The following is a 25,808-nucleotide window of genomic DNA, read 5'->3' as shown; positions in this document are numbered from 1 at the left end:
AATCTCTCCTCTCTTGGTAGAGGGAGGACACGCAAATCCCTTCTCTTAAAGTAGGAATTGATTGATTCTGTTTCTATGCTACTTTTTATTCAAATAAATCCCAAAGCGGCTTATAAACAAAAGATTAAAAATATTAATTGTATATAATACTTAACAATTCATTTGTAAAACAATCACAAATCACAAATAAAACAATTGGCATCTATGTAACACTATTAACAAAACAGCTAAAAATAAGTTAAACATCACAGTTACACAAAAAATCATATTACCTTGGATTTCAAACAGCTTAGTTCTCGAACGTTTTGACTCCTGAACGCTCCAAACCCGGAAGTGACCGTTCCAGTTTGCGAACTATTTTTGGAAGCCAAAAGTCCTGACGAGGTTTAACAGTAGCAATGACCGCTGAAGGGTTTTTGTTTTTTTACCATTTGGTTTATATAAAAGAGGGTTATTCTGCTAGTTTCCTGCTTTTTAATCTGCTGCAGTTTCCAAAGGCTTTTTTTCTTACTGTTTGTGTGTGCGGTATTATTCTAGATCTTGATTTTTCTAAGCAGTGTTGTGGGTATATTATAACAGAGAAGTGGTATAAAATAAATACTTAATAATAAACCAGAGTGCTATCTGCACCAGGCTCATAGGATAGATAATTCTTTTTGTCCTTAAACAGCTAAGCGTCAAAAGCTGCAATACATTTTGTATTCGTCTGTTTGCTTATTTATAAATAACTGGGCTGTTTCTTTTCCAATAAAGAAACAGTCACATTGCATAGTAAGATCTTGTGTTGTGTAGCCTATCATCTTTCCTTTTTCCCCCTGTCATGGTGATTTCACTCACTTTTTTCTCTTTAACTTTTATGACAGTAGAATTCACATACAAAAATAGACCCAGTAAGTAGCTTTTTTTCCTGTTTATTGTTGCAGGAGCAAACTTTGGCTCTGAGGAAGGAAGGAATTGGTGTTGTGCTAGATTCTGAGCTGCCTCACCTAATAGGCATTGATGATGATCTTCTCAGTACTGGCATCATCTTGTATCACCTGAAGGTAACTCAATATTTATTTGGCTTCCCGTTCCTAAATGGGCAATTTTAATGATAGTGTTAATTTGTTGTCTAAATAAGCTAAGCATCCATTACTTCCCTGCAATAATGTGGCATCAGCTGTTAGGTACTCTAATTTGTTTAGTATAAAAGTATCAGTCAGTACTGCCTGTATCTTTCCCAAGAGTCAATGACAGATGAATGGCACCCTAGTGGAGCATATTGGTTCATTCATTTTGCTGTGGCCGTGAATTGATGCTGCTTGGAAACTTTCAAGATTCTCTTTCTTGCCTGTTAAGGAGGAACAGTAATGAACATTTCCTTGATAAAAGCTCTTTAATTCATTAGCAGTTTTGGCTATTGTTCTACTTATGTGGAATCATTTTATTTTTGCGCCATAGTAAATAAGTTTTACTCTTCTCTGTAGGAAGGACAAACACACGTTGGCAGAGAAGATGCAGCATCAGAACAGGATATTGGTAAATGAAATAAGGGGAGGGGGGAACCCTGCCTGAGTTATCTTCCTAAAACGGGGGGGGGGGGATTCCTCATGCTGCAGATATATAGTTCTCTTAACATATAGTTCTCTTAACAGTAAATGAAGCAGCCCCAGTTTCCACTAATAAATAATAAATAATAAAGTATTAATTAATTATAATTATTAATAACACATAATAATAAAATTATGTGTTAAGTGTTCTGCTTAAGTTACCAGAAAATACATGTAATATTTCCGCAACTTGAATCTACTTTTATACAGTGGTTTCATAGTGAGACCACTTAACTTTGCTCCCTTTACACTATTTTTAATAGGTTGCACTAGATCAGGGGTAGGCAGTCTCAGGCCCATGGGCCGGATGCGGCCCAATCGCCTTCTAAATCCAGCCCGCGGACAGTCCGGGAATCAGCGTGTTTTTACATGAGTAGATTGTGTGCTTTTATTTAAAATGCATCTCTGGGTTATTTGTGGGGCCTGCCTGGTGTTTTTACATGAGTAGATTGTGTGCTTTTATTTAAAATGCATCTCTGGGTTATTTGTGGGGCATAGGAATTCGTTCATTTTTTTCCTTCAAAATATAGTCCGGCCCACCGCATGGTCTGAGGACGGTGGACCGGCCCACGGCTGAAAAAGGTTGCTGACCCCTGCACTAGATGCTCCTGCCACAGAAACTAAGGATGTATTTTTATCTAATTTCTCCCTTCTCCCAGCAGCCCCCAGAGCCCCCCCCCCCAGTCTGTTCTGGAGGTTTCGGGGGCCCTCCAAAGCACTGTGGGAGATAATACAGAGGCTGCACAGGCAAGGGGATTGGCAAAATAACTTTTTGCCTTCAGCAGCATCCAGTTAACAGTGTGAGAGCCTCACACTGCTGCATCAGGGTCCTGCCTCTTAAGAAAAGGGAGCCCTTTTGGTGGCAGCAGGAAATTCCTGGATACAACATATTTCTCTCTCTCTCTTTTGTTTGCAAACACACACACACAAAATGCAAAAAAGATGCTTAAAATTCAGGAAACACTTTCATCAGTGAATAGGATGAGAGTCAATAGATTTTTAAATTGTGTATCGTAAGTACCTGGGCTTATCTTCTTGTTTACTAATAGTAGAAAAAATATTTGCATTTCATAGTCCTTCATGGCCTCGATTTGGAAAGTGAGCACTGCATCTTTGAACATTTCAATGGAACAGTTAATTTAATACCACTGAGTGGAGCACAATGTTCGGTAAATGGAATTCAGATCACAGAGGCCATACAACTCAACCAAGGTATCTATACATTTCTTTTCTTCTTTGCAATGAAAATCCATTGTATTTTGAGATCTTATTTCCCCTGCTGCTCTTTTTCTATATAAAAATTTCTGTTAAATGTCAAACTTCTGTTTTCATTATGCAAACGATACAGTGATTAGAAGTACAACATACAGTGTGTTTATTTAGTATGTGTGCTGCTGCAGATGCACCATGGCATAACTGGATGCCTTCATCTGCCCCAGCTGCAATAAAACATGTCTCTCATGTATTGGTCTCTGCAACCACAGCCGGAGCTCTAACTCTCCAGCGTTTGACTTCACCCCCCAAAGGTGCATTCCTCCATTGCCTCCAAGACAGAGGATGCCACCAACTGATAATCTCTATTTACACACCCACCAACCCCCACCCCACACCTACACGTTCTAGATATTTTAGGGATCGTCAGACTGGCTTGTAATCTCCTTGCAGTTCAGGTGTGGCCATTGGGCCATTCCAGAAAAAGAGGGAAACGATTGGTGGCCTGGATTGAGTTTGGGGGCAACTCTTTAATTGGACTCTGTTTGCACTAAAGCTGTCACTGCAATGGTGCTCAGCTGTTCAATTTCATTTTCCACTATTCCTTTAAAAGAAGGGGATTACACTTCATTTTTCGCTGCCGTTCTTCTCTCAGCACAACAGCTGCCTTGTAGTTGTTGAGTATTAGTAAGATGAGGGGAAGAGATGGTAACTTGCTAGACTGCTGTATTTTTGAGTGTCATGAACAATGCCCAAGCAGTTGCTCTGGGGATTGCAAGACCTTTCATTAGTTTCTCCACTAAACTGGTTTTAAGGTGGATATACCCAAGTGGCCTATAGTGCTTGAGTTTGGACACCTAACAGAAAACCTTATTATTTTTAACATTTCCCCCTTTGTGTTTCTTCCCCAAGGTTATTGAAGCACACTCCTGATCCTTTCTTATCCTGCTCGCTTTGTTTCTTTACGAGTGCTGCTAACCAATCTATCAGACTTTGCTTTTGTATATATGAAATTGGGGAGGCTGAAAAAGTTCCCCCCAGCCTCCTTCATATCTTCATGGGCTTAACTTTGAGAACCTGTTTTGGAGGAAAACTTTAGAGTCTGGATTAACCAAGACAATCAACTTAAATGTCAATAGACGACAGCAACATGTACACCAAATCACAGTTCACAAGCTGGAGAGTCTTCATGCTAGCTTTCATTATGCATGTTTTAGCACTGTTTCTTAAATAGTGTTTACTCTTACAGTCTGGAGTCACAGCACCTTTAAATACCTGCTTCAGATATTTCTGATTAGCTCCTTTTGCACTTAACAATCTACTTTCCTTTTAAAATTACCATGCATCGAAAATGTGTTAAACTCTTTGGGAGAGTTGTGGGGACTGTACTGGCATGCCTTGTAATTAGCTACCGTGCCTTTATCAAAATTAATTGAGATGGCATTAATGTGTCTTTTAAATTTAACATAGCAAAATGCAAGAAAAGTGGAACTGCTTTTCAGCCAGTAAAATGTAGCAAAAAACATTAATATACCTGGAATTACCTTGTTCTCTATCCTGAAAGCAGATATCTTGCATGGTGTTACATGTGAGATCTTGTAGCGTAAAAACCAAAGGGCATGTAGTAGCAAGTTGTCTTCTTGGGAACAGTATCCCGTATTATGTGTTTGGAGGGTCACATACTTTTGCAGAAAATGTAGCATTTGATGATGAATGTGAAGAAGGCTCATTGGCAGAGAAAAGCAAAAATGCATAAAAATGATATCAGGTGCTTCTAATGATTTTTATATTTCTGCATGAATTTCAATATTGACAAATGTAAGGTTCTGCCCTTAGACAGAAAGAACCAGATGCACAAATATAAGATGGGGGGCACCTGGCTTACTAGCAGTCCATGTGGAAAGGATCTTGGGGTCTTAGTGGACCACAAGTTTGACATGAGTCAACAGTGTGATGCAGCAGCAAATAAAGCTAATGCTATTCTAGGCTTCATCAGCAGGAGATTCCCACTAAACATTCGGGAAAACCTTCTGACAGGAAGAGCTGCTTGACAGTGGAACAGTCTCCCTCGGGAGGCTGTGGACTCTCCTTTCTTGGAGGTTTTTAAGCAGAGGTTGGATGGCCCTCTGTCATGGATGAGATTCCTGCATTGCAGAAGGTTGGACAAGATGACCGTTGGAGTCTCTTCCAATGCTACAATTCTATGATTCATTATAGAGTTAGGACTTAAAATAATGAGGAATGTTTGTCATTCCATATTAGATACCAATTTTGCTAGAAAACACTGTGTAATAACTTAGTGTATTTGGCATTGAGTAAACTACCATCTGAAGAGGTTTGGATAGTTAATAATATGTTAAATACAGTATTTTGCTTTAGCCACACAAAGCCTCACTCCATATCCATGAAAAAATACTGGCTTATGCTTTGGTGAATCTGCAGAAGAAGCAAAACACAGCCACCAAGAATGCTTATTTGTGAGCCCATAAACATATACATGACATAGTTCACCCCAGTAGACTTTCGATCTCAATTTTCAACTATAAACTAATTACCATTAGTTAAAGGAAATGTCATCCAATGCAGGCAGAAGACATTTAATTTACTGGCATGATATAGGCATGCTGATTTCTCTCACTCTTCCTTCCTGCACAACCCCTTTTTAATGTTATGATGAGCATGATATGTGCACTGAAATTGGCATCATTCAAAATTAACTCGAAAAAGCCATTTGAAATCACGTGAATAAATCCTGGTTGAGCTTCGGAAATGCTGGGTGGTTCAGATGTAACACCAGAATTTGGATTGGTGATACGTAAACAAGCTTGAACGATCTCTCCTCCTCCATTTGATTCTTGGATTTCCTCTCGTAATTCTCTTTGTTTGCCACCACATCTGAACTGTACCAATTTGCCCAAAGAGGAGGATTGCAAGCTGCAGTTTGAACTGGACTTGTAACCCTGGTTAGCAAGTGAAATATGGCTTGCACAAATCATTGTTTCCCTGGTTCAGGTACAGATGCAAACTTTGCATGGAATTAAGTGTCGTGCTGTTACAAACGTGGGCATTGCAGTTTTGTTTTTTTAGTATTGATATACCACTCAATCAACCACGTCCTCCAAGTGCTTTACAATCTCTGAATAGTTAAGAAGACTCAGAAATGCTGTGCACTCAGCACCAGTGCCATCTCTCAAGATGTTAATTCTTTTTTTAGAATCTAATTTCTTCTGTGTATAATCAAATGTGGCCACATTCTATTCGTGCAAAGTCATAAGGGCTTCTGTTGCACAGTCAGTCTGCAGCCTGAGACTCCCTATATGTTTGGGAAGCATGTGTGTGAATCTTTATAGGGCTGGAATATAAATGTGCCATTTAGAGCTGCTTTTTTGCCATTATTTCAAAACAGCTGAGCCAGTGTGCTTAAATCACTCTCTGAGCTTTTTAAAGGAAAATAGTAAATTTAACATTCAGGGTGGCAGAAAGGATGAGAAACGCTTTGTGAAGTAACAAGCATATGAAAGAGTTAAGAGAGAAAACTATTTTACAGTGTTAGCTGGCAGAATTGTAACCAGCTGGGACCCTTGACTATAGTTTCATAAAAATATCCCAATTGAAAGGAAGGCCAGCCTGGTGCATAGCATAAATTACGGTGATAGTATTGAAATAGCTTTGCTGCACAAAGTTTTATGAACAGTAAATCTTCTTTAAGATTAGACTGCGATAAAGTGCAGTAGGCAATGTTACCATAATTTTGAATTGAAAGAAAACATTGGATTCTGCCTTTCCAAGAGGCGGTTTGGCATAGTTTGCAAAGTATATTTTTCATACAATCTCTATTACATTTTAATTTCCATAGTGAATTGGGCATATTATTAAAAAAGGGGTCCTTGGGTGGAAATATGCGAAGAAAATTGTTCTGAGCCATGTTGCATTGAGATTATGTTTGCTTTTTGGCATTTGCTTTCATCCACAAGCTGTAGTGTTTTTTTAAAAATGCAATTCTGCTCTAGTTAGTGGAAATTGCTGGAAATGTTGAAGTGGCCGAAATATAAATGGATTGATAGAATTAACCAAAGATGCTGCACTCAGTGTGTTTAACAGGCAATGGGGATTCAAGATTGAGTATTTTTGACATAATGCAGGAAGTCTTCCAAACCAACTCGCAAACAGTATTTGCCTCTTCATCTTTAAAAACACAAGTCATGCCTCCTTTTTATCACCTCCTTTTGCCCTACTGAATTATTTAAATAGTTTTTCCAGAGCACATGGTATTTCATGGTATTTACAGAATGTGATCTAGTTTGTAGCTGGGAACCTCTAGAGCACTCTTTTATCTCTCCAAGTCAAGAAAACTGTTTGAGCTGTTCCAGGAATAATTAAGGCATAACGTGGAAAGATGACTCAATAGCATCTTCTTTTGTTTGGAGCAAACAGATCAAACTGAAGGGTAACGATTGGGGCTGCACTTTTGACACCAGAGAGAGTGAATTCAAAGAAGCTGAAATCCCATGTTTCAATTTTATTACGATCCCCAGGATTGTCCTAATTCTGCTCATTTTTAGAATGCCTCCCCATCTGTGTTTTTAAACTGAAAAGCGGACCATGCTGATTTTATTGGCTCTGGAAGTAGTTGTTCAGAAACAAGCTGGTGCATTTTGTTTTGTGCATTAGGAGAACCTCAGAACTAAGAACTGATGGTGTCAGACTGCTGTGAGTCTCTAATCTGGAGCCAGGAAATTCATATGGGACCCCCAACAGTGTTGTTGACTACAGCTTCCAGCAGCTGTGACGATTGGTCGTGCTGGCTGCAGCTGATGATAGCTGGAGTCCAGCTACACCAAAAAGGCTGCAGGTTCCCCATTCTGGCAATCATACCCTGCTACCTTTTGCCGTTGGCTACTGGCTCAAGTCTGTCTGGGTACGAAAAGCAGCATGGAGCAGCTGAGATGGGTCCAAGTTGCCTTGTTACACATTGCTTTCTGAACCTTGTGTGTGGGGCTTACATAGGCCTGCATATCATTCTTCACACTCACATTTCTGTCTTGGCTAAATACAGTGGAACCTTGGTTCTCGAACGGTTTAGTTGACGAACAAATTGGCTCCCGAATGCCGAAAACCCGGAAGTAAGTGTTCCGGTTTTCAAACGTTTTTCGGAAGCTGAACGTCCGGTGTGGCTGTCGGCTATTGTTTCTGGGGCTCCTGCACTAATTGGGAGCCGCTCCTTGGTTTTCGAACGTTTCGGGAGTCGAACGGAGTTCCGAAACGGATTAAGTTCGAGAACCAAGTTTCCACTGTACTGTGATTATTTGTGCTTAGTGTAAGGTTACCAGACTTTTTTCATAGAATCCGGGGACACTTTTTTTGTAAGAGGGGAGAAAAGTTATTAAAAAATAAGAAGAGGTAATATATTCTCTTCTGTGGTCTCTGTTGCGTCTCTTCTGTGGTCTCCTCTGTTGCCTGGCCTTCCTCTGGCCTTCCTCTCTTGGAGCGCTAGCCGCCGTGGAGTAGGGTCGGGTTGGGCCTGGGCTTAGTCACATGTCCTTGCCCTCCCAGTGCTCTCCTACCTTTCTCCCTTGGCGGCTGCGGCAGCAGTGCAGCAAGGTCGGGGCTGCCCTCTTTTTTCTCCTTCCTCTTTCTCTCTCTTCCTTCTCCTCCTCTCCTCCTCCTCCCTGCATGGGCTACCTCCTCTGGCAGCCTTTTCCCTATTAAAGGACCAATCTGTCTAAGGTAGAGACACTAAATTTCATTATATTGATTGCTATACCTGCATGTCCCTAACTTGTGGAAGCCGTGCTAATCGTTCAACTGTCTTACTTAATGTGGCTGTGTTTTGGTTATAAATTATATGCAATATAAAACTCACTTTGTTAAGTTATTGAGTATATTAAATTATACAGTATATCAAATTATAGAAAGTGTCAGTTCTAACCATTCGTCATAATTTCTATTTTAAAATTTAATGTTGCTTTTCCTTTAAAAAAAACAGATTAGAATTTGAGAGACAGCAACGAGAAGAACTCGAAAAATTCCTTCCTCTTTCTCTCTCTTCCTTCTCCTCCTCTCCTCCTCCTCCCTGCGTGGGCTCCGGGGTTTTCCTGGCCCCAGAGCACCACTGGGCAGTCAGTCAGGTGGTGGGTGCTCTCTCTCCTGGCTTGATTTGGGTTGAGGGGCGGGGGGGGGGGGTTGTCAGCAATTCCCCCAGTTGACATGCCAGGCACCCCGGTTCCCCCTTGGCAGTGGCAGTGGCGGCGGCAGCAACAGTCTCAGCAGCCCGGAGCCAGCCTGGCAGTGCAGTTGGCTCTGGCTGGCTTCAGGAGCTGCTCGCTGCCATGGCGCCCACCATTTTGCCTTGCCAGACGTTCCCATATGATGTGTTTTGTGCCGTTGAACCAATTGCGCAACATTCATTCCCTACTAATAAATCTACAACACTTAAAATATAAACCTGGGGACATTAAATGAAATCTGGGGACATTCCGGACATTCCGGGGACGGATTTTGTCCGGGGGCAGATTTGTAAATCCAGGGACTGTCCCTGGGAAACGGGGACGTCTGGTAACCATAGCTTAGTGTCTCCCCAGACCTACTATTGTTCTCAACTGAAGGGTTGAGCCAGGACAAGCCTGTCCTGTTATCCTGCTTCTTTTCTTCATTGCTCTTTATCACTTGAATGCCACATGGATGGACAAGTAGGGAAGCTGTTGCTTTGGATTACATATGTGTTTGCCCATTATGGAATATGACCTTACTCTGCATTTTAATTACAAAGGTTCTCTAGAAATCCTGTCATTTAAAATTACATTTCTAATTTAATGTGGATGTGAGAGGGGGCATGCTCAGTGCTTTTTTCCAGGGGGTACTCAGTGGTATGCAGTACCTGCACCTCTTTTTTGTTGTTAAAAAGTGTGGCACTTATTGTAACAACTTCATGGTGAGTATCAGCACCTATTTTTATAGGGGGGAAAGCACTGGGTATGCTCATATCTGAGGGAAATATTTCATGTCAGTATCCTCATCTAGACAGTTGAAATCCAAGTGGATTGCTATATCTTTGTGACTTTTAGAGGCAAGTTAACTACATAAGGCTGCACTCTGAGCCCCACATAACTGGGAGTAAGTCCTGTGGAATCCATAGTTTCCATAGTTAAGATCCAAGGTTAGGATGCCAGCCTAGCACTGCAATCCAGCCTCTCTTGTGCCCAACTGGGGTGGGGGAAAGTGTTAGGTGGGGTGGAGGTGCCCCTCTGCCAAGCCTTGCCAACCTCCACTTGCTGGGTGATGCTAGCTTACTACAGGTGAAAAAAGATCTTGGGGTAATTTGAGAAGAGTTTTTTTCTTCTGAAACTTGTTTTGATGGACATTGCATACCTGACATTTTAAAAAGGGTGTCAAGAAGATAATCCTCTTCAAAGTATTTTCTGTTTATGAATTACTATTTTTTTTTAGAAAAAATGTTTACAGAAGCAGAACATTTAAAACTGAAATGCACATGCATTTTCACATACTTTTCTCTTTTAAAAATATGTATGAAAGTGTGTGTGTTTCATTTTATTGGAAATAATGGGAAACTTTCAGGAAAAGGCTAAGAATGTGGTAACTGAAGCACTTTTTTATTCCATTTTGATCCCTTCAAAAGGCCTTGAGAGCACGTATAAGAATAGTATTGAGAGATAATGTTTGCTGCCAATAAGTTGCTTTGACGTGTTCATAAATGGGTAGGCAAGACCCTTCTGTTCCTTATTAAATTCATTTTAAAGCAGTACTGAAGAAGAACATAAACTTAAGTATATTAAATTTGAAACATTGGCAGTTCTCTGCACCTAATTTTTTTGGCTCTGTTTTGCTTTTTACTTGATGGAGCAAACTAATTGGCCTAGTTTACATGTCCTGGTAAGCAAAACTATGGCTTACAGAGATTGCTCAAATGTGCTGCCTTTGCATGTCATCTGAACACAGGCTTGCTTGAAATGTTTAGTGTTAGATGCGAATACTGCCAGAGTGTGTGTGTGTGTGTGTGTGTGTATGTGTGTGTGTGTTCGTGTTCAGAATCTGTACTCCCTCAAAAAAGCTCCCTTAATGTGTTATGTAGTCAATTGAATTATGTTTCTTTCTTGCCAGGTGCTGTAATATTACTTGGAAGAACAAATATGTTTCGTTTCAATCATCCGAAGGAAGCAGCCAAATTGAGAGAAAAAAGAAAGGCGAGTTGGGCTATTTCTTCCTGTGTCCCTTATTGATGCCACTTTTGCATTAGATAGGCAGGTTGCCCTAATTCGCATTGTGAGATTAATGCATATTTTGTCTGGGGAAATGTGAGCAGTTTTAAGGAAAATGTACTTTGATATTAGTAGTAAGTAATTATTTGATCTTCTGCTGTCTTATTAGAGTGGACTGCTTTCTTCCTTCAGTTTGTCCATGTCAGATCTTTCAAAATCTTGTGAAAACCTCTCAGCAGTTATGCTGTATAATCCAGGGTGAGTATGTTCCAATTTAAATTCCTTGTGATATCATGTCCATGTGTGTGTGTGTGTGTGTGCGTGTGAGTAATTTCAGCTTTTGAAAAGAGCACTTTTCCTAACTAAGCTGGTGCATGTGGAAGCTTGGTGTTTATCAAGCTACTTGTTAAGTAATGTTGCTTGGGATATTTGGTCTTCATTATGTAGAAGTAGACACATATCTAAACATTCTTCTCTATTGAGTCAACCTGTGTCCCTCTTTTTGAATTACAGTGGTTTTTGTGCATCTCGGAAGCCAAACATTTCAATTTTCAAACGCCAAAAACCCGGAAGTAATTGCTTCCGTTTTCGAACGCACCTTGGAAGTCAATCGGCCTCTGCTGCATATTTTCCCATTTTTCCAATTGAACTTGTAGCCAGCCCTTTGTGCCTCGGTTTTCGAACGTTTCAGAAGTCAAACGGTCTTCCAGAACGGATTACATTTGAAAACCGAAGTACCACTGTATTTGTGTGGGATAGTGGTCACAATGCAGCCGAGGAAAAGTCCAGTTTTGCTTTCTGTCCTCTCCCGAGGTTCTTATTCCTTGTCTTCTATAAATCTCTGCGCTCATTATATTCTTGCCTTCTTTGGGACTTCTTAAAACACGACTTTTCATAATGGAAACGGTTGAAGTTCCTACAACAGTATTGCGGTGCTGAACATATGTTTGCAGCATGTGCCATCAAAGCTGCTTTGGGGTATTGGAAGGCAGCGTCTGCTAAAATAATAATGCACCAGATATGTTAAATATGACCATGCATTTGGCATTAACATGTAGCTTGGTTCACAGAAGAATGCTTCTAGGAAACCGACAAAGCAGGTGGGGCAAGCAGTAGCTTTTCCCTCAGGGCTTGTACCCACCAATTGGCATTAAGACCAATTGCTTTTGCTGGCAGCCATTGATAAACCTGGCTTCCATGAATTTGTCTAATATCCCTTTAAACAATTACAATATAGCATCTGCAGGTGGGTGGGGGTTGTCCAAGCACTTCTTTAAAGCACACCAATTTGGAGCCTTGAAATCTTTCCTATCTGATTTTCACTGTATAGTGGTACCTTGGTTCTCAAACTTAATCCGTTCCGGAAGCCTGTTGCAAAACCAAAGCGTTCCAAAACCATGGTGCGCTTTCCCATAGAAGGTAACGCAAAACGGATTAATCCGTTCCAGACTTTTAAAAACAACTCCTAAAACGGCAATTTAACATGATTTTTACTATCTAACGAAACCATTGATCTATAAAATGAAAGCAATAATCAGTGTACTGTACTAAGACAGTATTGTAGATAATAAAAAATAAAAATGAAAAAAAATTCTTACCTGCACTGATTATAGTCATTGTTTGAATGGGGGGCTTTTATCCATTTCTGCAGTCACAAAATCAATCGATCAGTAGCTGAATTGGGTTGCACACAGTCACAAAAACAAATTAACCAAAAAAGCCTCAAAAACGCAAAATAAATAGCAAAAACAAAAGCGCCAAACTTAATCCATTCTGGAAGTCCATTGGACTTCCGAAATGTTCGAAAACCAAGGCGCAGCTTTCTGATTGGTGCAGGTGCCCCGGAAACAATAGCCGACAGCTGCATCAGACGTTCGGCTTCCAAAAAACATTTGAAAACCCAAACACTTACTTCTGGGTTTTCAGCGTTTGGGAACCAAGGCATTTGAGTATCAAGGCACCACTGTAGTCATTTTATTCTTCTGCTTGTGAGCCTGCATGGAGCATTGGTTCTGATGTGCACTGACTTTGGAGCGACACAAGCCTAAAGTGGAAACCCAGTGCAAGCCAAGTATTTAGGGCAAAACTGACCAGATATATTCTCTCTCTACTTTGGTTAGCCCTGCAGAGAATATAGAGTATCTCGAAACAGCAAACAGCCATGCTTGGGACAAGAGAGGGCATTCTCCCTTTTAAATTGCTGATGGCTGATTTCATAGAGATACATGTTAGCTTCCACCTTGAAACTGTGGTTCCATGAATACTATACAGGGAGTGATTTTTAAATGTCCGAAAAGGCCCAAAGTATCTTGGAGTAATACTGTAGCTGTTTAAGTGTAGACAATGTGCCATATTAAAGGTTTGAGAGACACCCCCCCTCCAAAAAAAAGGAATAGTATGTGATTCCAGGAGGGGATAGACAGCAGAAATATTTGTGATAGCATAAGTTTATGTTAGAGACTGTTTTTTTGCTGCTTTTCTCTTTAATCTTATACCTATACATTCTTTTCTTTACTGATGACTTTATTTCTCTCTACCTCCTCTGGCAGCCTTTTCCCTATTAAAGGACCAATCTGTCTAAGGTAGAGACACTAAATTTCATTATATTGATTGCTATACCTGCATGTCCCTAACTTGTGGAAGCCGTGCTAATCGTTCAACTGTCTTACTTAATGTGGCTGTGTTTTGGTTATAAATTATATGCAATATAAAACTCACTTTGTTAAGTTATTGAGTATATTAAATTATACAGTATATCAAATTATAGAAAGTGTCAGTTCTAACCATTCGTCATAATTTCTATTTTAAAATTTAATGTTGCTTTTCCTTTAAAAAAACAGATTAGAATTTGAGAGACAGCAACGAGAAGAACTCGAAAAATTAGAAAGTAAAAGGTAACTGATATGGATGTTTGAATGTAAAGAAGAATGTTTATAATTGGTAGAAAGAAGAGGAATTAGATTATTTCTTTTACTGGAATATTTTATTCACGCATTAAATCTTAGGGAAATGGGGAAGAAAATTCATTTGTTAGCTTTCAGGCTTTGCAGAGTTTTCCATTAGACAAATCTAACATGGAAGGGCAAACAAGGAAGTACATAAAATTACCTTAGTTTTTTTGTACTGTACATTTTATCAATCAACTATGAATTTTTTTAAGTATGTGTTTATGCCATAAACTTCATTGTAAAAGGTAAAGGTAAAGGGACCCCCTGACCATTAGGTCCAGTCGTACCTGACTCTGGGGTTGCGACGCTCATCTCGCATTATTGGCCGAGGGAGCCGGCGTACAGCTTCCGGGTCATGTGGCCAGCATGACGAACCAGAGCAGCACACGGAAACGCCATTTACCTTCTGATCAGCAAGCCCTAGGCTCTGTGGTTTAACCCACAGCGCCACCCGCGTCCCCAAACTTCATTGTACTTATTAACATTCTATGCACACATCTTTATAGTGTTAATAATTATTTTTAATGAATAACTTGCTTTAAAAACCAGATTTTCTTAATGCAGAGTTATATTGATTTTGTTCAAGGGTTGCCTCTGCCAATAGTTACTTCATAACAGATCAGCTTTCCATAAATAAGAAAATAGAAGGCAAAGAGGCCAGATACATTTGTAAAGCTTTACATGTCCTAGGTACAAAATATTTGAAAAAAATACAACCCTCCCTCTCTCCCTTCCCCCCCCTTAAAAAAAACTTTTAGAAAGCTGATAGAAGAAATGGAGGAAAAGCAAAAGTCTAACAAAGCTGAACTAGAAAGAATGCAGCAAGAGGTGGAGTCTCAACGTAAGGAAACGGAAATAGTTCAGCTGCAAATCCGAAAGCAAGAGGAGAATCTTAAAAGGAAAAGCTTTCATATAGAAAGCAGGATGAAAGACTTGCTGGCAGAAAAGGAAAAATTTGAAGAAGAGAGATTACGTGAGCAGCAAGAAATAGAGCTTCAAAAAAAGAAACAAGAAGAAGAATTTTTTGCTCGAGTTAAAGAAGAACTTCAGCGATTACAAGAGCTCAATCAGAATGAAAAAGCGGAGAAAATGCAGATTTTCCGAGAACTGGAAAAGCTTAAAAAGGAAAAAGAGGAACAGTATATCAAGTTAGAATTGGAAAAAAAGAGGTTGGAAGAGGAAGAAAGAGATCAAGTATTGCTGGTGGCAAACTTAGAAGAGCAGCTCAGAGACAAACAAGCCATGATACATCTGGTCAAACTAGGAGATGTGCAAAGGGCTGAAGAAGAGAAGAGGAATCTTGAAGACATCAGAGAGTCCCTCTTGCGAGTCAAAGAGGCCAGATCTGAAGGAGATGAAAACAGCGAAGAGTTAGAAAAGGCACAGTACAACTTCATGGATTTCAAGAGGAGGCAGCTAGAACAGCTAACTAGTTTAGAGAGAGAGTTGGTTCAGCAAAGGGATAATCTAGAAAAAGATGTAGCTGATGAGCGTGAAAATCTGAATCGTTTGAAGTGTGCACATGCACAACATTTAAACCTTGAGAAAAATGATGAAAACATGCTGGATGCTGCCTTAACAGTTGAAGAATGTAACAAAATAAAATCATGTGAATACAGGCTGCAGCTTAAAGAACGGCAGCTTCTGTATCTGACAAATAACCATTTGCCAGCTTTGTTGGAAGAAAAGCAGAGAGCCTCCGAAGTTCTCGATAGAGGCCTGCAGAACTTGGACAATACTCTTTATGAAGTTGAAAAAGAAATGGAAGAAAAAGAAGATCAGCTAGAACAGCACAAGGCAACTGCCAGCCAGCTGCAGCAGCTTCAAGAGACATTTGAATTCACTGCCAATGTAGCTCGCCAAGAAGAGAAAGTTCGGAAGAAGGAGAAAGAAATTCTAGAATCAAAGCAAAAGCAGCAACGAGAGGCACTGGAGCAAGCGGTGGCTAAGTTGGAAAGGCGACACTCTGCTTTGCAGCGTCATTCAACCATAGAAATTGAGGAGCAAAAACAGAAGCTTGCAACTCTGAACAGCAGTTGCAGCGAACAGGCAGGCCTGCAAGCTACTCTAGAGGCAGAACAAAAAGCCTTGGAAGAAGACAGAGAACAGTAAGAATCAATTTTATCATTAATAAACATGTACTTGCACCTTTTCAATGCCACCCAGTTTTAATACACCCCAAAGTACTTACTAGTCGCCCAAATTTATGGCAGCTGAAGGGTCCTTGTTGTAAAGGTTGTTCCTTTTAGCTGTAGGCGCTTCCTTTGTGCTTTCCTAGTGGTTTTCGGAGAAGCAATTACAGTGGAACCTCGGTTGTCGAACATAATCCGTTCCGGAAGACCGTTCAACTTCTGAAACGTTTGACAACCGAGGCGCAATTGCCGGTCGGCAAATTCCTTTTAAAAATGGAGAAACGCGCCTCGGAAGCTGTTTGACTTCCGAGGCGCATTCAAAAACAGAAGCATTCACTTCTGGGTTGTCGGTGTTTGGGTTCCAAATTGTTCGGCTTCCAAAGCATTCAACAACCAAGGTTTCACTGTATTGTCACGACAACAGCAAGAAAGGAGAAGGGTTAAACCAGGCTTCCTCAAACTCGGCCCTCCAGATGTTTTGAGACTACAATTCCCATCATCCCTGACCACTGGTCCTGCTAGCTAGAGATCATGGGAGTTGTAGGCGAAAAACATCTGGAGGGCCGAGTTTGAGGAAGCCTAGGTTAAACTCACTCCCCATTTCCTAGGATTCTGCTAAGTACCACCCCAGCAGATGTTTGCATTTTTTCCAGAAGTGCATGTTGAAGACAGAGACCCATTAAATGTCGTGTCTAGTTTGGCCATTAAACTGCCTCTTTGGGGGCAGATGGGTGGCCAATCTCTGAGGGGAGAAGCTGAAAACTTCTTTAAACTTCTATTGTGCCAGTGTTCTACCTTCCAGATTTTTCTGTAGAGTTCCAATTGCTTGTTAAGAATTATAACCATTACACAAATAGCAGAAAAATAAAAAACCCACAGACAAGCCTAACTTCAGTGCAGCAGGAATGATAGCCTCCAAACTAAAGGCAGCTGTCGATTGCTTCTTGTAGTAAGAACTTTTTTTAGTTTGTGGGGGAGATATTAAATTCCTATTCCAGTGAATCATTGTGGGATGAAGATACAACTTTATTATTTTGGTTTCGGCTCTTTTGGACGTGGACCAAACCATATGTCTAAACAAATAATATTGCTCATTTAACATTGCAGCAGTTCCATGGAATGGAATGAGTGATGTTGTCTCTTTCCCCCTAGTAGAAAATTTGGATTTGGATCAGCTGTGCATGTATACATGTAGCAAGCAGTTAACTTTTGGGGTGGGTGGAGGGGAATTGTTAAAATTCTTAAATACTTTCCAGTGCAAGTATTAGATTCAAATTTTCATAAAATCATAGAATTCTATTCTATTCTAGGGGAGTTGGAAAGTACCCAAGGGTCATTTAGTCCAACCCCCTGCAAAATGATCATTTTGAGTGATCTTTAAGGCGTATGGACTGTCAGGATATGCAAGGCTGCTTGCATTTGAAAGCAAAGAAAGCAAATTAATTGTCTACCTAGGGATGTTGTTTTTAGCATACTAGTTTTCTACTCTAGGTTTAAAAGAGGCACCCACCAATCATGGACTTTCTGCTCTGTTGAAATAAGTTTGCCTTCTTCTAAAATACTTGAACATTTAAAAACATGTTTGTGTTCATTTGTTTAAATCTAATGGCATCTTTTGACTTACGCCAGTTCCTCTGGAGACTGAATTGCTGAATTGTTGTTGATGCTCTGAAATGAGGCAGGGTTACTCAAGTGTTGCTAATGGCCTAAGACTCATGAATCAATCTAACTTTAATGAGCTGACTAAGATATTTGCTGTGAAAATTACTAGTGTTCATTTGTTTAACTAATATATTTAAATCCTAATGAAGTTCCTTGTTGACAAATGAGTACTTAGGCACATATATTGACAAAAAGAATGTTACAATCTAAGGAAATGCCCCTTATGGAATAACATCCTGATTTAATTTCTTCTCGAACCATTTTGACTCCATTTTTGTGACTACCATATTAGACACAAGTATGATCGGAGGCAGTAAGCACTGTTGAAATTGGGTCCACATATGTGCAGTTTATTAGAGAGACCCTCTTACAATCCAGCTTAGTATGAGTTTTCTACCCTTTCGCCCACCACCTTATTGATTGTGCCAGGGACAAGAAAGAAAACCCCTGTTTTCACAGGCTTTTAGTTTCTTACCCCTAGGATAAGAATTACCTACGAGCTGAAAATTGCCTAAATTTATTTTGTCTCTATAGGCTGAAACTTGGGGGAGGGGGTGTTGCAGCTTCTCTTAAGGACGTTGACTGCAGCAAAGCTTTAAGAAACTCTACACTGTGTTGATGCATCTTAAATAATACATGTTGAAATTTCGCTGACAGCTTGGACTTGCAAATACAGCAGTTAAAGCAGAAGATATATGAAGGCGATGGGGTTGAAAAAGGGTCCCTAGGAACTGGAGAAGAGAGATTGTCCCATAGCAGTTCCCCTTCTAGTGTTACAAAATCTCAATCCCACTTTATTCCATTGGTAGATGACAGGTATGTATTCCTGGTGGTTTTTTTTTTACAACTTCTACATCTTCAATAAATAAATAAATCTATGACACAATTTTCTTCAGAAGTATTTTTAGATGGATGTCTTTTAATAGCACTGCTAAAAGAATGCTTTCATTGTAATCAGAGTATAATGGCACAGTTCTTTGCTTTGAGGCATTTGAAATGTTTTCCAAATAAGACCCTGAACTTTTTTTGATTTTACCTGAGGTAAGCTCATGAGTTTGGTCTCTTAAAAACAGAGCCCAGGGGTTTGCAGCGTTTTATGATTGCCACAGCGGCTGGGAAATCTGTTTAATGCCATGTAATCAAGAGAATATAAAATATTATCCAATAGCATACAGAGAGCCAAATCTCCCCACCCCCGCAAGGACCCTTGAGGTGTGTTTTTTTAAAAACAACATTATCATCGTGTGCACCATTTTGCTCTTCCTTCTGTTGCTTTAAACCAAAATCGTGCTCTCTCTAGCAACTCTGATGATAATGCTTTCTCCTATTATAAATAAGCAAATTTCACAGTGGGAACTAGAATTATATGCTGAAATCTGTGGAAGCAGTCCTGTTGCTACTGAAGGCAACAGCAAAGCTTTCATAGATTTTTAATGGATAATTGCAGCCTATGGCTGCCACTGGATGTTTTAACTTAATGGGGGAATTGGCTGTCACTAATTCTTGTCTTTACTGCAATTAGTAAGTGCAGGAAACTTAAGAGCAAGGCAAGCAATTCCTCCTGCAGTTGAAGTGACTGTACTAATGTACTACTTATTTATTGTGTAGCCTGTCCCTTCCAAAGTCTCGGGACAGGTAACAATATATTAAGACCATAAATCTGTTCATTATTAACACTTCCATCATCCTGCCTTATCTCTAACCATCAAAGGACTCTTAGTCTTTTTGTTCAAGGTTACCTAGGGGACAGAGCCTTAATGGTCCTTTACATAGTTGAATAATTCTTCTCTCTTTTATTTGCAATTTTAAAAATATCTAGAATAAATGCCTTTATTGAAGAAGAAGTTCAAAGGCGTCTTCAAAACATACACTATACATGTGGAGAAAATAATAATAGCCTCCTTCAGTCTGCAGAACTTTCAAAGGTGAGAAAATATAATCGGTCTGTCCCTAAGCATGAGTTTATGGTCACATCTGGGGGGGAGGGTGTCTCCACAAAGTTGTATTTCCCTCATATTCGTCTGTGCGTTGATAACTGCCAACTCAGAAAAGAGAGAGAAACCGCTTTTGCTTCCCTTTTTCTCGCACAGTGGTTCAAGCAGCAGTAAAATGGAGTTTGAATTACTTATCTGAAGTACATTTGCTTTTGTACATGCGACCAGACCCACTTATTCCCCTCGATTTAATCCCTGACAACATGGTTATTGCAGTTGGTGCTAAATAATTTGTAAATGATAAATGGGGCACTGTACCAAAATGTTGCAGCGTGTCCCTTGTGTGCGTGTATTTCCTGAACCTGTGGCTGGAAAGTGGAAGAGAGCAACGAGAGAATGCAAAACAGCCTTCTACATGAGGCTTGGAAAGGTATAGGTTTTTAAATAAATAAATAAATATAGATTTTTTCAGATTTAAATAATTTACAAACAATTATCAACCAACCAACATAGAAAGAGAATTCTGAAGAATCTCCTGAACTTCCTCCCTCCCCTTTGTGGGTCCTTATATTAACCTTTTCCTCCTGCATCTTGTCTATTAATCCAAATCTATTAAATCTCCATTACAGTCGTACCTCGGTTTATGACCCGCTCGGGTTGCGAACACTTCGGGTTACGAACTCCGTAAACCCGGAAGTGTTTTCGGCGCGTTCCGCACATGCGCAGAAGCGACGCGCACGCTTTGCGCATGCGCAGAAGCGCACGCTCGGTTTGCGACCTTTTCGGGTTACGAACCGCGATCCGGAACGGATCGTGTTCGTAACCCGAGGTACTACTGTATACCCACATTTTAACATTAAACTACAAGTGTTATTCCAATCCTCCTGATAATTTTAATTGTTTTTTATGGTGGTTTTTACGGTAAATTATATATTTTCCCCATTCCTTATTAAAATTTTGGTCTTCCTGATTCTTCTGGTGGTGTTTTTTCAGCCTGCACTGATTGTACCCCATCATAGACCATTACTGGGGTGCTGATGCCAGTGGTTGCGTTCTCTTGCTACAGTTACAGAGTGGGAGTGAGCTTTGGGGGGATAAGCAGACTACCATGTGCTCACTTTGGTGCATTTTCCAGATTTTCCATTTGCCAAATCTGAGCATTTGGACTAAATGGGCTGGCATTGCTAATATCCCAGCTGAGATGGGCCATTTGTTGTCTTGATTACTTTGATTACTTTTGTGCCACTTTTCTGAACACTTGAACTTTGCCTGCTTTCCAGGATAACGAGAAGTTTTATAATGATATTGCTCAACGCAAGTTGAAGTATGAGGTAAGTTATAGCTTGTCATCTTGAAGAAGTGCTAATCTTAAATTATGGCATGCTCTGTAATTAAATTTCTTTAACATTTTGCAGCATAATTATAATTCTGTATCCCTGCAAGATTAATAGCCAATGGAATAAGGCTTAAAATTAAAGCGTCTGCTATGGTAAAACTTCAGTTGGTCATAGTTTATTATTATTATTATATATATATATATTTGACACTGCAACAGTTTCAGCAATCTATAATTTAGAAACAATGTTTATATATTTAGGTGTAAGTAATTGGTGAATACCCTGATATACTGCAACTTAGATTCAATCAATCAATCAATCAACTGCTCTAAATTCCAACCTGTGTCAATGGTATGAGAGGGCACACTCTTTCTTGTCAGTTGTGCATGGCCCATATAGTCTGGAAAAATTGAAGTTCACTTTTCCAAATGATCAGTCATAATGCAGAAATACTGCACGTGAACTGTTGCAGGTGCCCAACTTTAGTTTTCACAATAAGTTTCTTTGCTTCTGCTAATATGCTTTCTTTCCTGTTTTCCGAGCAAAGAGACATGCTTAAATAACAGCTTTTTATCAAAGTTGATTAGGTGATTTTTATCAAAACATTTGCTTCTTTTGGGGGTCTGATAATATACATTTCAGTTTTATTTTCCAAATCCGTAGCTCTGCCATTAGGGATATGGATCGATCCTTCAATATTTACCTAAGTGAAATGGATACTTTTCAAAATGCAAGATTATGCTAAAGGGAAATTATGGGTTGGAATCACAACTGATCCCACTGATTTAATTTAGTGTCAATGCTGTTTAATCCAGAGTTGCACGAAACAATAAAATCCTCACCTGAAAATTTACATGAGAATACATTTTCAGTTAAACACAAGAAGTGCCTTTGTGTGCTTGTTTTTTTGACATTTTAAACAGAAAATGCCCCTTTATGGCTTTCTCGCTCTACCTACTAATGGCAGCCAATGTTATACAAGTGAAGATACAAGAATAGCAGACATCAGTAACCAGGACGAAAGCATAGATGCATTCAATCCTCATTGGAGAAGAATCCCGGAGTTCTGTATGACTCAAAAAACTACAAATAAAAAAAGACAGTTAGGACAGGAATACATCAGCTGGCTGTGCAGTAATGAACGTGACTTGAATCAACCCAAAGTCATAAATAGCAAGAGAACTTGCTCCAAATATTCTGCAGATTTTCATCTTCAGGCTCATGACAGATATGGAATGATTCATTCATCAGAAAGCAAATCAGCATGCTATCATTTCGACAGCACAGGCTTAGCTACTACTACTTGGGAACCCAGTAGTTTGGGAGCAGAATCTGATCTTGTTGTTGACTGCCATATTCCTGCCTCAGAACTTTTAGCCTCTGCCAAACATCATTCTGGAGCTTGCATTTCTCTCTCTGTCAGAGAACACAGTAACCAGATCCCCCAGATTTGTGCCCAGATTCCATACCAGCAGTTAGATGAAAGAGCTACGAATGCCAGCCAAAGACCTCTCCCAGAGTCCCATGTGGGAACAAAGCAGAGTTATGGGCTGGGACATCTCTTCAGCAAATTCTCCAGTATTTACAGTGATCCCAACTATCAAGTGTTTATGGGGAGCTGGTTTTCTAAGCAGATCAAAGGTCTGGCCAGTCTGTGTGACAAAAATGAGACGTGTACACAAATGGTGTCATTTGTAAAAGATTTTCCATTTATTAAAAAAATACAGTTAAATCTTCTTTTAGGTGTGAACAAGAATGGCTTCCATGATGCAAGTATCAGTCCAGGAAGTCCTGTGCAAAAAGATGAAGATAAGACATTCTTACACTCTGGCATTTCAATTGATATGTGTACAGCAGATCATTCTGAGAGATATACTTACTTTCCCAGAAGGGAAAAACTGGAAACTAGCCTTGTGCTTAAGCAAAATTTTGTGTGCTTTTCAGATGGGCTTCTGAAATTGCAGCTGTGCTCTCAGGATGAACTGTTGCAATATGTGACCTGTATCTTGCCAGAAATTTCTGCCAAACCTGATGAGTTAAAAGGAATCTACTGGATTGCTGTAGGAAACCATAACAGAACTGGACCAGAGCCTGCATGCTTGCTTTTACTTGCTTCGGTCCTGTATGCCATTATTGCATCAGCCAATCCACTGGAGAGCCATCAGGACACACTGGAAATTTTTCATGTTTTCCCAATCACTGCATTAAGAGAAATCCAAATTGGCTATGCTGGACAGAGCATCAGACTTTTGTGTTCTAATGAAGAAAATACAATGAAAATATTTACCTTTAACAAATATTTCACACAAAGAATATGCCATGACATACTTAGCATGGTAATATCACCATCTGAGTCTGCTTACTTAAATCACCCACTCCTGAAAGGAGATCTGTTGCACCTTTCACTTGACTGGGCTTCAGCAATCTCTGATTTGGTTTTTGAAAATGGCGTGCGTGTGTCATGCAGTTTTGGGGCCAATTTAGCTGATCTGGTGTACATGCTCCATGGAAACATGGGAATCAACAAGCCCCTTTTAGGAGATATTCAGATACTGCTCTATACAACAGTAAAACTAGAAGGCAAAATCCGATCACTAGTCCTTACAAATACTCATGTAGGTCTTTTAGAGGAAGATAGTATCTTCTGCTCAGTGCCTAGCTCTTTACATTCCCTAGTTGGCCAATTGCCATTTGACAAAATTCAGCTGCATTGTCTGAGTGATCTCAAGTGTATAGTTGTCCTGGAGAAAGAAAATCTAATCGAAATTGAGCTTGTATTTTCTCGTGCGGGTAAGGCTGGCTGTGATTCATCCCACAGTTTGACTTGCATTTCTCAGAGAGAGGCATTTACCCAACTGAGAACTGTTTCACCCTTTTGTCATGCCCAACCTAGCACTCCACCATATATCTGGAAATTGACTTTCAGTTCAAATGAAGACGCCATTAAGCTAATGCTGCTTTTGACAGGACAGTAAATCTGGGTGCTCTTTAGGTGTTATGTTCAAAAGAATGCAAATCCAACCAAATGTGCGTTTTCATGTAAATAATCTCTCAGATGAGACACATAACTAAGTCCTAGCAAGCAGGGCCGTGTTAGGGAAATAGCCATGCGAAGACTTCAACTTACAGTTGCTTTACGACTACATCAAGGATGTATCTGAAAATTACTTCTGAGTTAAGCATCAGTTTTAAATATTCTTTAAGGCACTAATATTCTCATGCCCTCTGTTGCCAGTTTTACAGAATGTTTACTAGCCTTCTCAGACATTCCAAGTATTTCAGACAAAAAAAATATAGCAACTGAGTTTTGGGTACACTGCATGTGCATTCACTTGTATTGGGTATCTTCAATTGGGAACACTTTCATATTTGGGAAGGCATGACTTTACATTGGAGATACAATGACAACCATCGGTAGGTGGCAACTGATCTGTGTGTGAACAGGGAAGATTTAATACAACACTAGCAGTCAGAAGTCATGTAAAGATTTGCTTCTCTGCCTTTATTTAACTTAATTGAAAGCAACAGCTTGTCTGCGGATTTATTGCAATGATTTCTCCCTTTTGTTCCTCTTGAATAAAACTTTTTGCTGCCCGCACTTTCATTGGTACATGATCTGATTGCTAGGGTGTTTTTATTTCTTGTTTCTGTGGACTGCCTTGCAGATTATTTGAAACTATCAATACATAGCTCACTTATTAGTGTGTAAATGCTGGGATAGTGTGCATATACGGAGACAATAAAATAAAATGAAAAACCACCCGATCCACTTTTCAAACATTACAATCCCCATGTGGAGATGAGTTGTCTTGACAGGAAAAGTAATATGTGAAACTACCATAAGAAACAATTATGATGTCGGTCCTGAAACCAGCATTTATTTAAGTATCAAAGAGAAAAGTGTTATGAAATTAATCTTCATGCTAGGTCCTCAAATGACACCTTTATGCTCATTACTGCTAAATCTTTCAATGGACAGAGTCATCATATCAATAATAGCCTTAAGGAAAAGTAGGCACTGAGTTGGATTTTCTTTTTTAAAAAGGCAAGTTACCATTCTAATACAGCACAAAATTCTTGAGGGAAAACTTCATTTTGTAACTTTCTGTTGTTGTTGCATGAATATGTGGAACTACGACAAATGTAGATACCCACATACTTTGTTTCTTGTTTTTTAAAAACAACAACAACTTCTGTTTGTAATGGAAGTGAAGGACTGCCCAGTGTCTTATTGGTTTATTTCCCCTTTTATATGCTATTTTCATCCAAATTACCATACTGCTTTATAAAAGATTGCAGGTAACATCTTCAAGGCATCATGCCATAAAGAATTTGTATTAAACTTGGATTAAGGGGCATGCTTAAAGAAATTGTTGGAGAGGGCCCACCCCCATTTCCCCATGCCACAATTCACTCCCATTCAGCAGGGTCCCCGGACCTTCAGTGGAACATTTTGGAGTTCTTAGAGCCAGTGCCACAGGGAGGAGGGGACAGAAAAGTCAACTTGCATCAGCCCTGTTATGTGGATTTTACTCTGAAACCAATGTCACATCTGCAGGTATATGACCCAGGAGAGAAATAAAACAAATACAGGCCAAGGATAGCTAATTTTGGATAGAGCTATCCTAGACATATTTGTTTAAGGAAGTCCCACCAATTCCTTGCAGTTTTGACCCAGATAAGTGTACATACTATTGCAGCCTTACCATGTAGAATGATAATGTACTTCCTGCCTTTCCTCTGAGGTTTGGCTTCACCCCCACCTTCCAAGTTTAGAT

General features: G+C 39.7%; 1 protein-coding gene across 5 annotated transcripts in view; it reads left to right on the top strand.

The window, feature by feature from the left end:
* KIF16B (kinesin family member 16B) overlaps positions 1–25,808 on the top strand; it is a 92,102-nt gene that overhangs the window by 36,225 nt on the left and 30,069 nt on the right. For 2 of the 5 annotated variants that reach the window (XM_035110043.2, XM_035110046.2), the window contains 12 exons: positions 924–1,043; positions 1,467–1,518; positions 2,664–2,801; positions 10,920–11,002; positions 11,187–11,275; positions 13,567–13,599; positions 13,858–13,911; positions 14,724–16,073; positions 18,417–18,575; positions 19,579–19,684; positions 20,974–21,024; positions 21,954–25,199. In XM_035110043.2, coding sequence (XP_034965934.1) covers positions 924–1,043; positions 1,467–1,518; positions 2,664–2,801; positions 10,920–11,002; positions 11,187–11,275; positions 13,567–13,599; positions 13,858–13,911; positions 14,724–16,073; positions 18,417–18,575; positions 19,579–19,684; positions 20,974–21,024; positions 21,954–24,005 — 4,287 coding nt within the window. In that variant the 3' untranslated portion in view covers positions 24,006–25,199. Of the gene's footprint in view, positions 1–923; positions 1,044–1,466; positions 1,519–2,663; positions 2,802–10,919; positions 11,003–11,186; positions 11,276–13,566; positions 13,600–13,857; positions 13,912–14,723; positions 16,074–18,416; positions 18,576–19,578; positions 19,685–20,973; positions 21,025–21,953; positions 25,200–25,808 lie in introns of those variants that run through there. The other 3 variants (XM_035110047.2, XM_035110045.2, XM_035110049.2) reach the window with 3 other exon arrangements.

Source organism: Zootoca vivipara, chromosome 3 (assembly GCF_963506605.1).
Source record: "Zootoca vivipara chromosome 3, rZooViv1.1, whole genome shotgun sequence".
Lineage (NCBI taxonomy): Eukaryota > Metazoa > Chordata > Lepidosauria > Squamata > Lacertidae > Zootoca > Zootoca vivipara.
The sequence above is the reverse complement of the archived record's forward strand: the minus strand, read 5'-3'. Positions and strand labels throughout refer to the sequence as shown.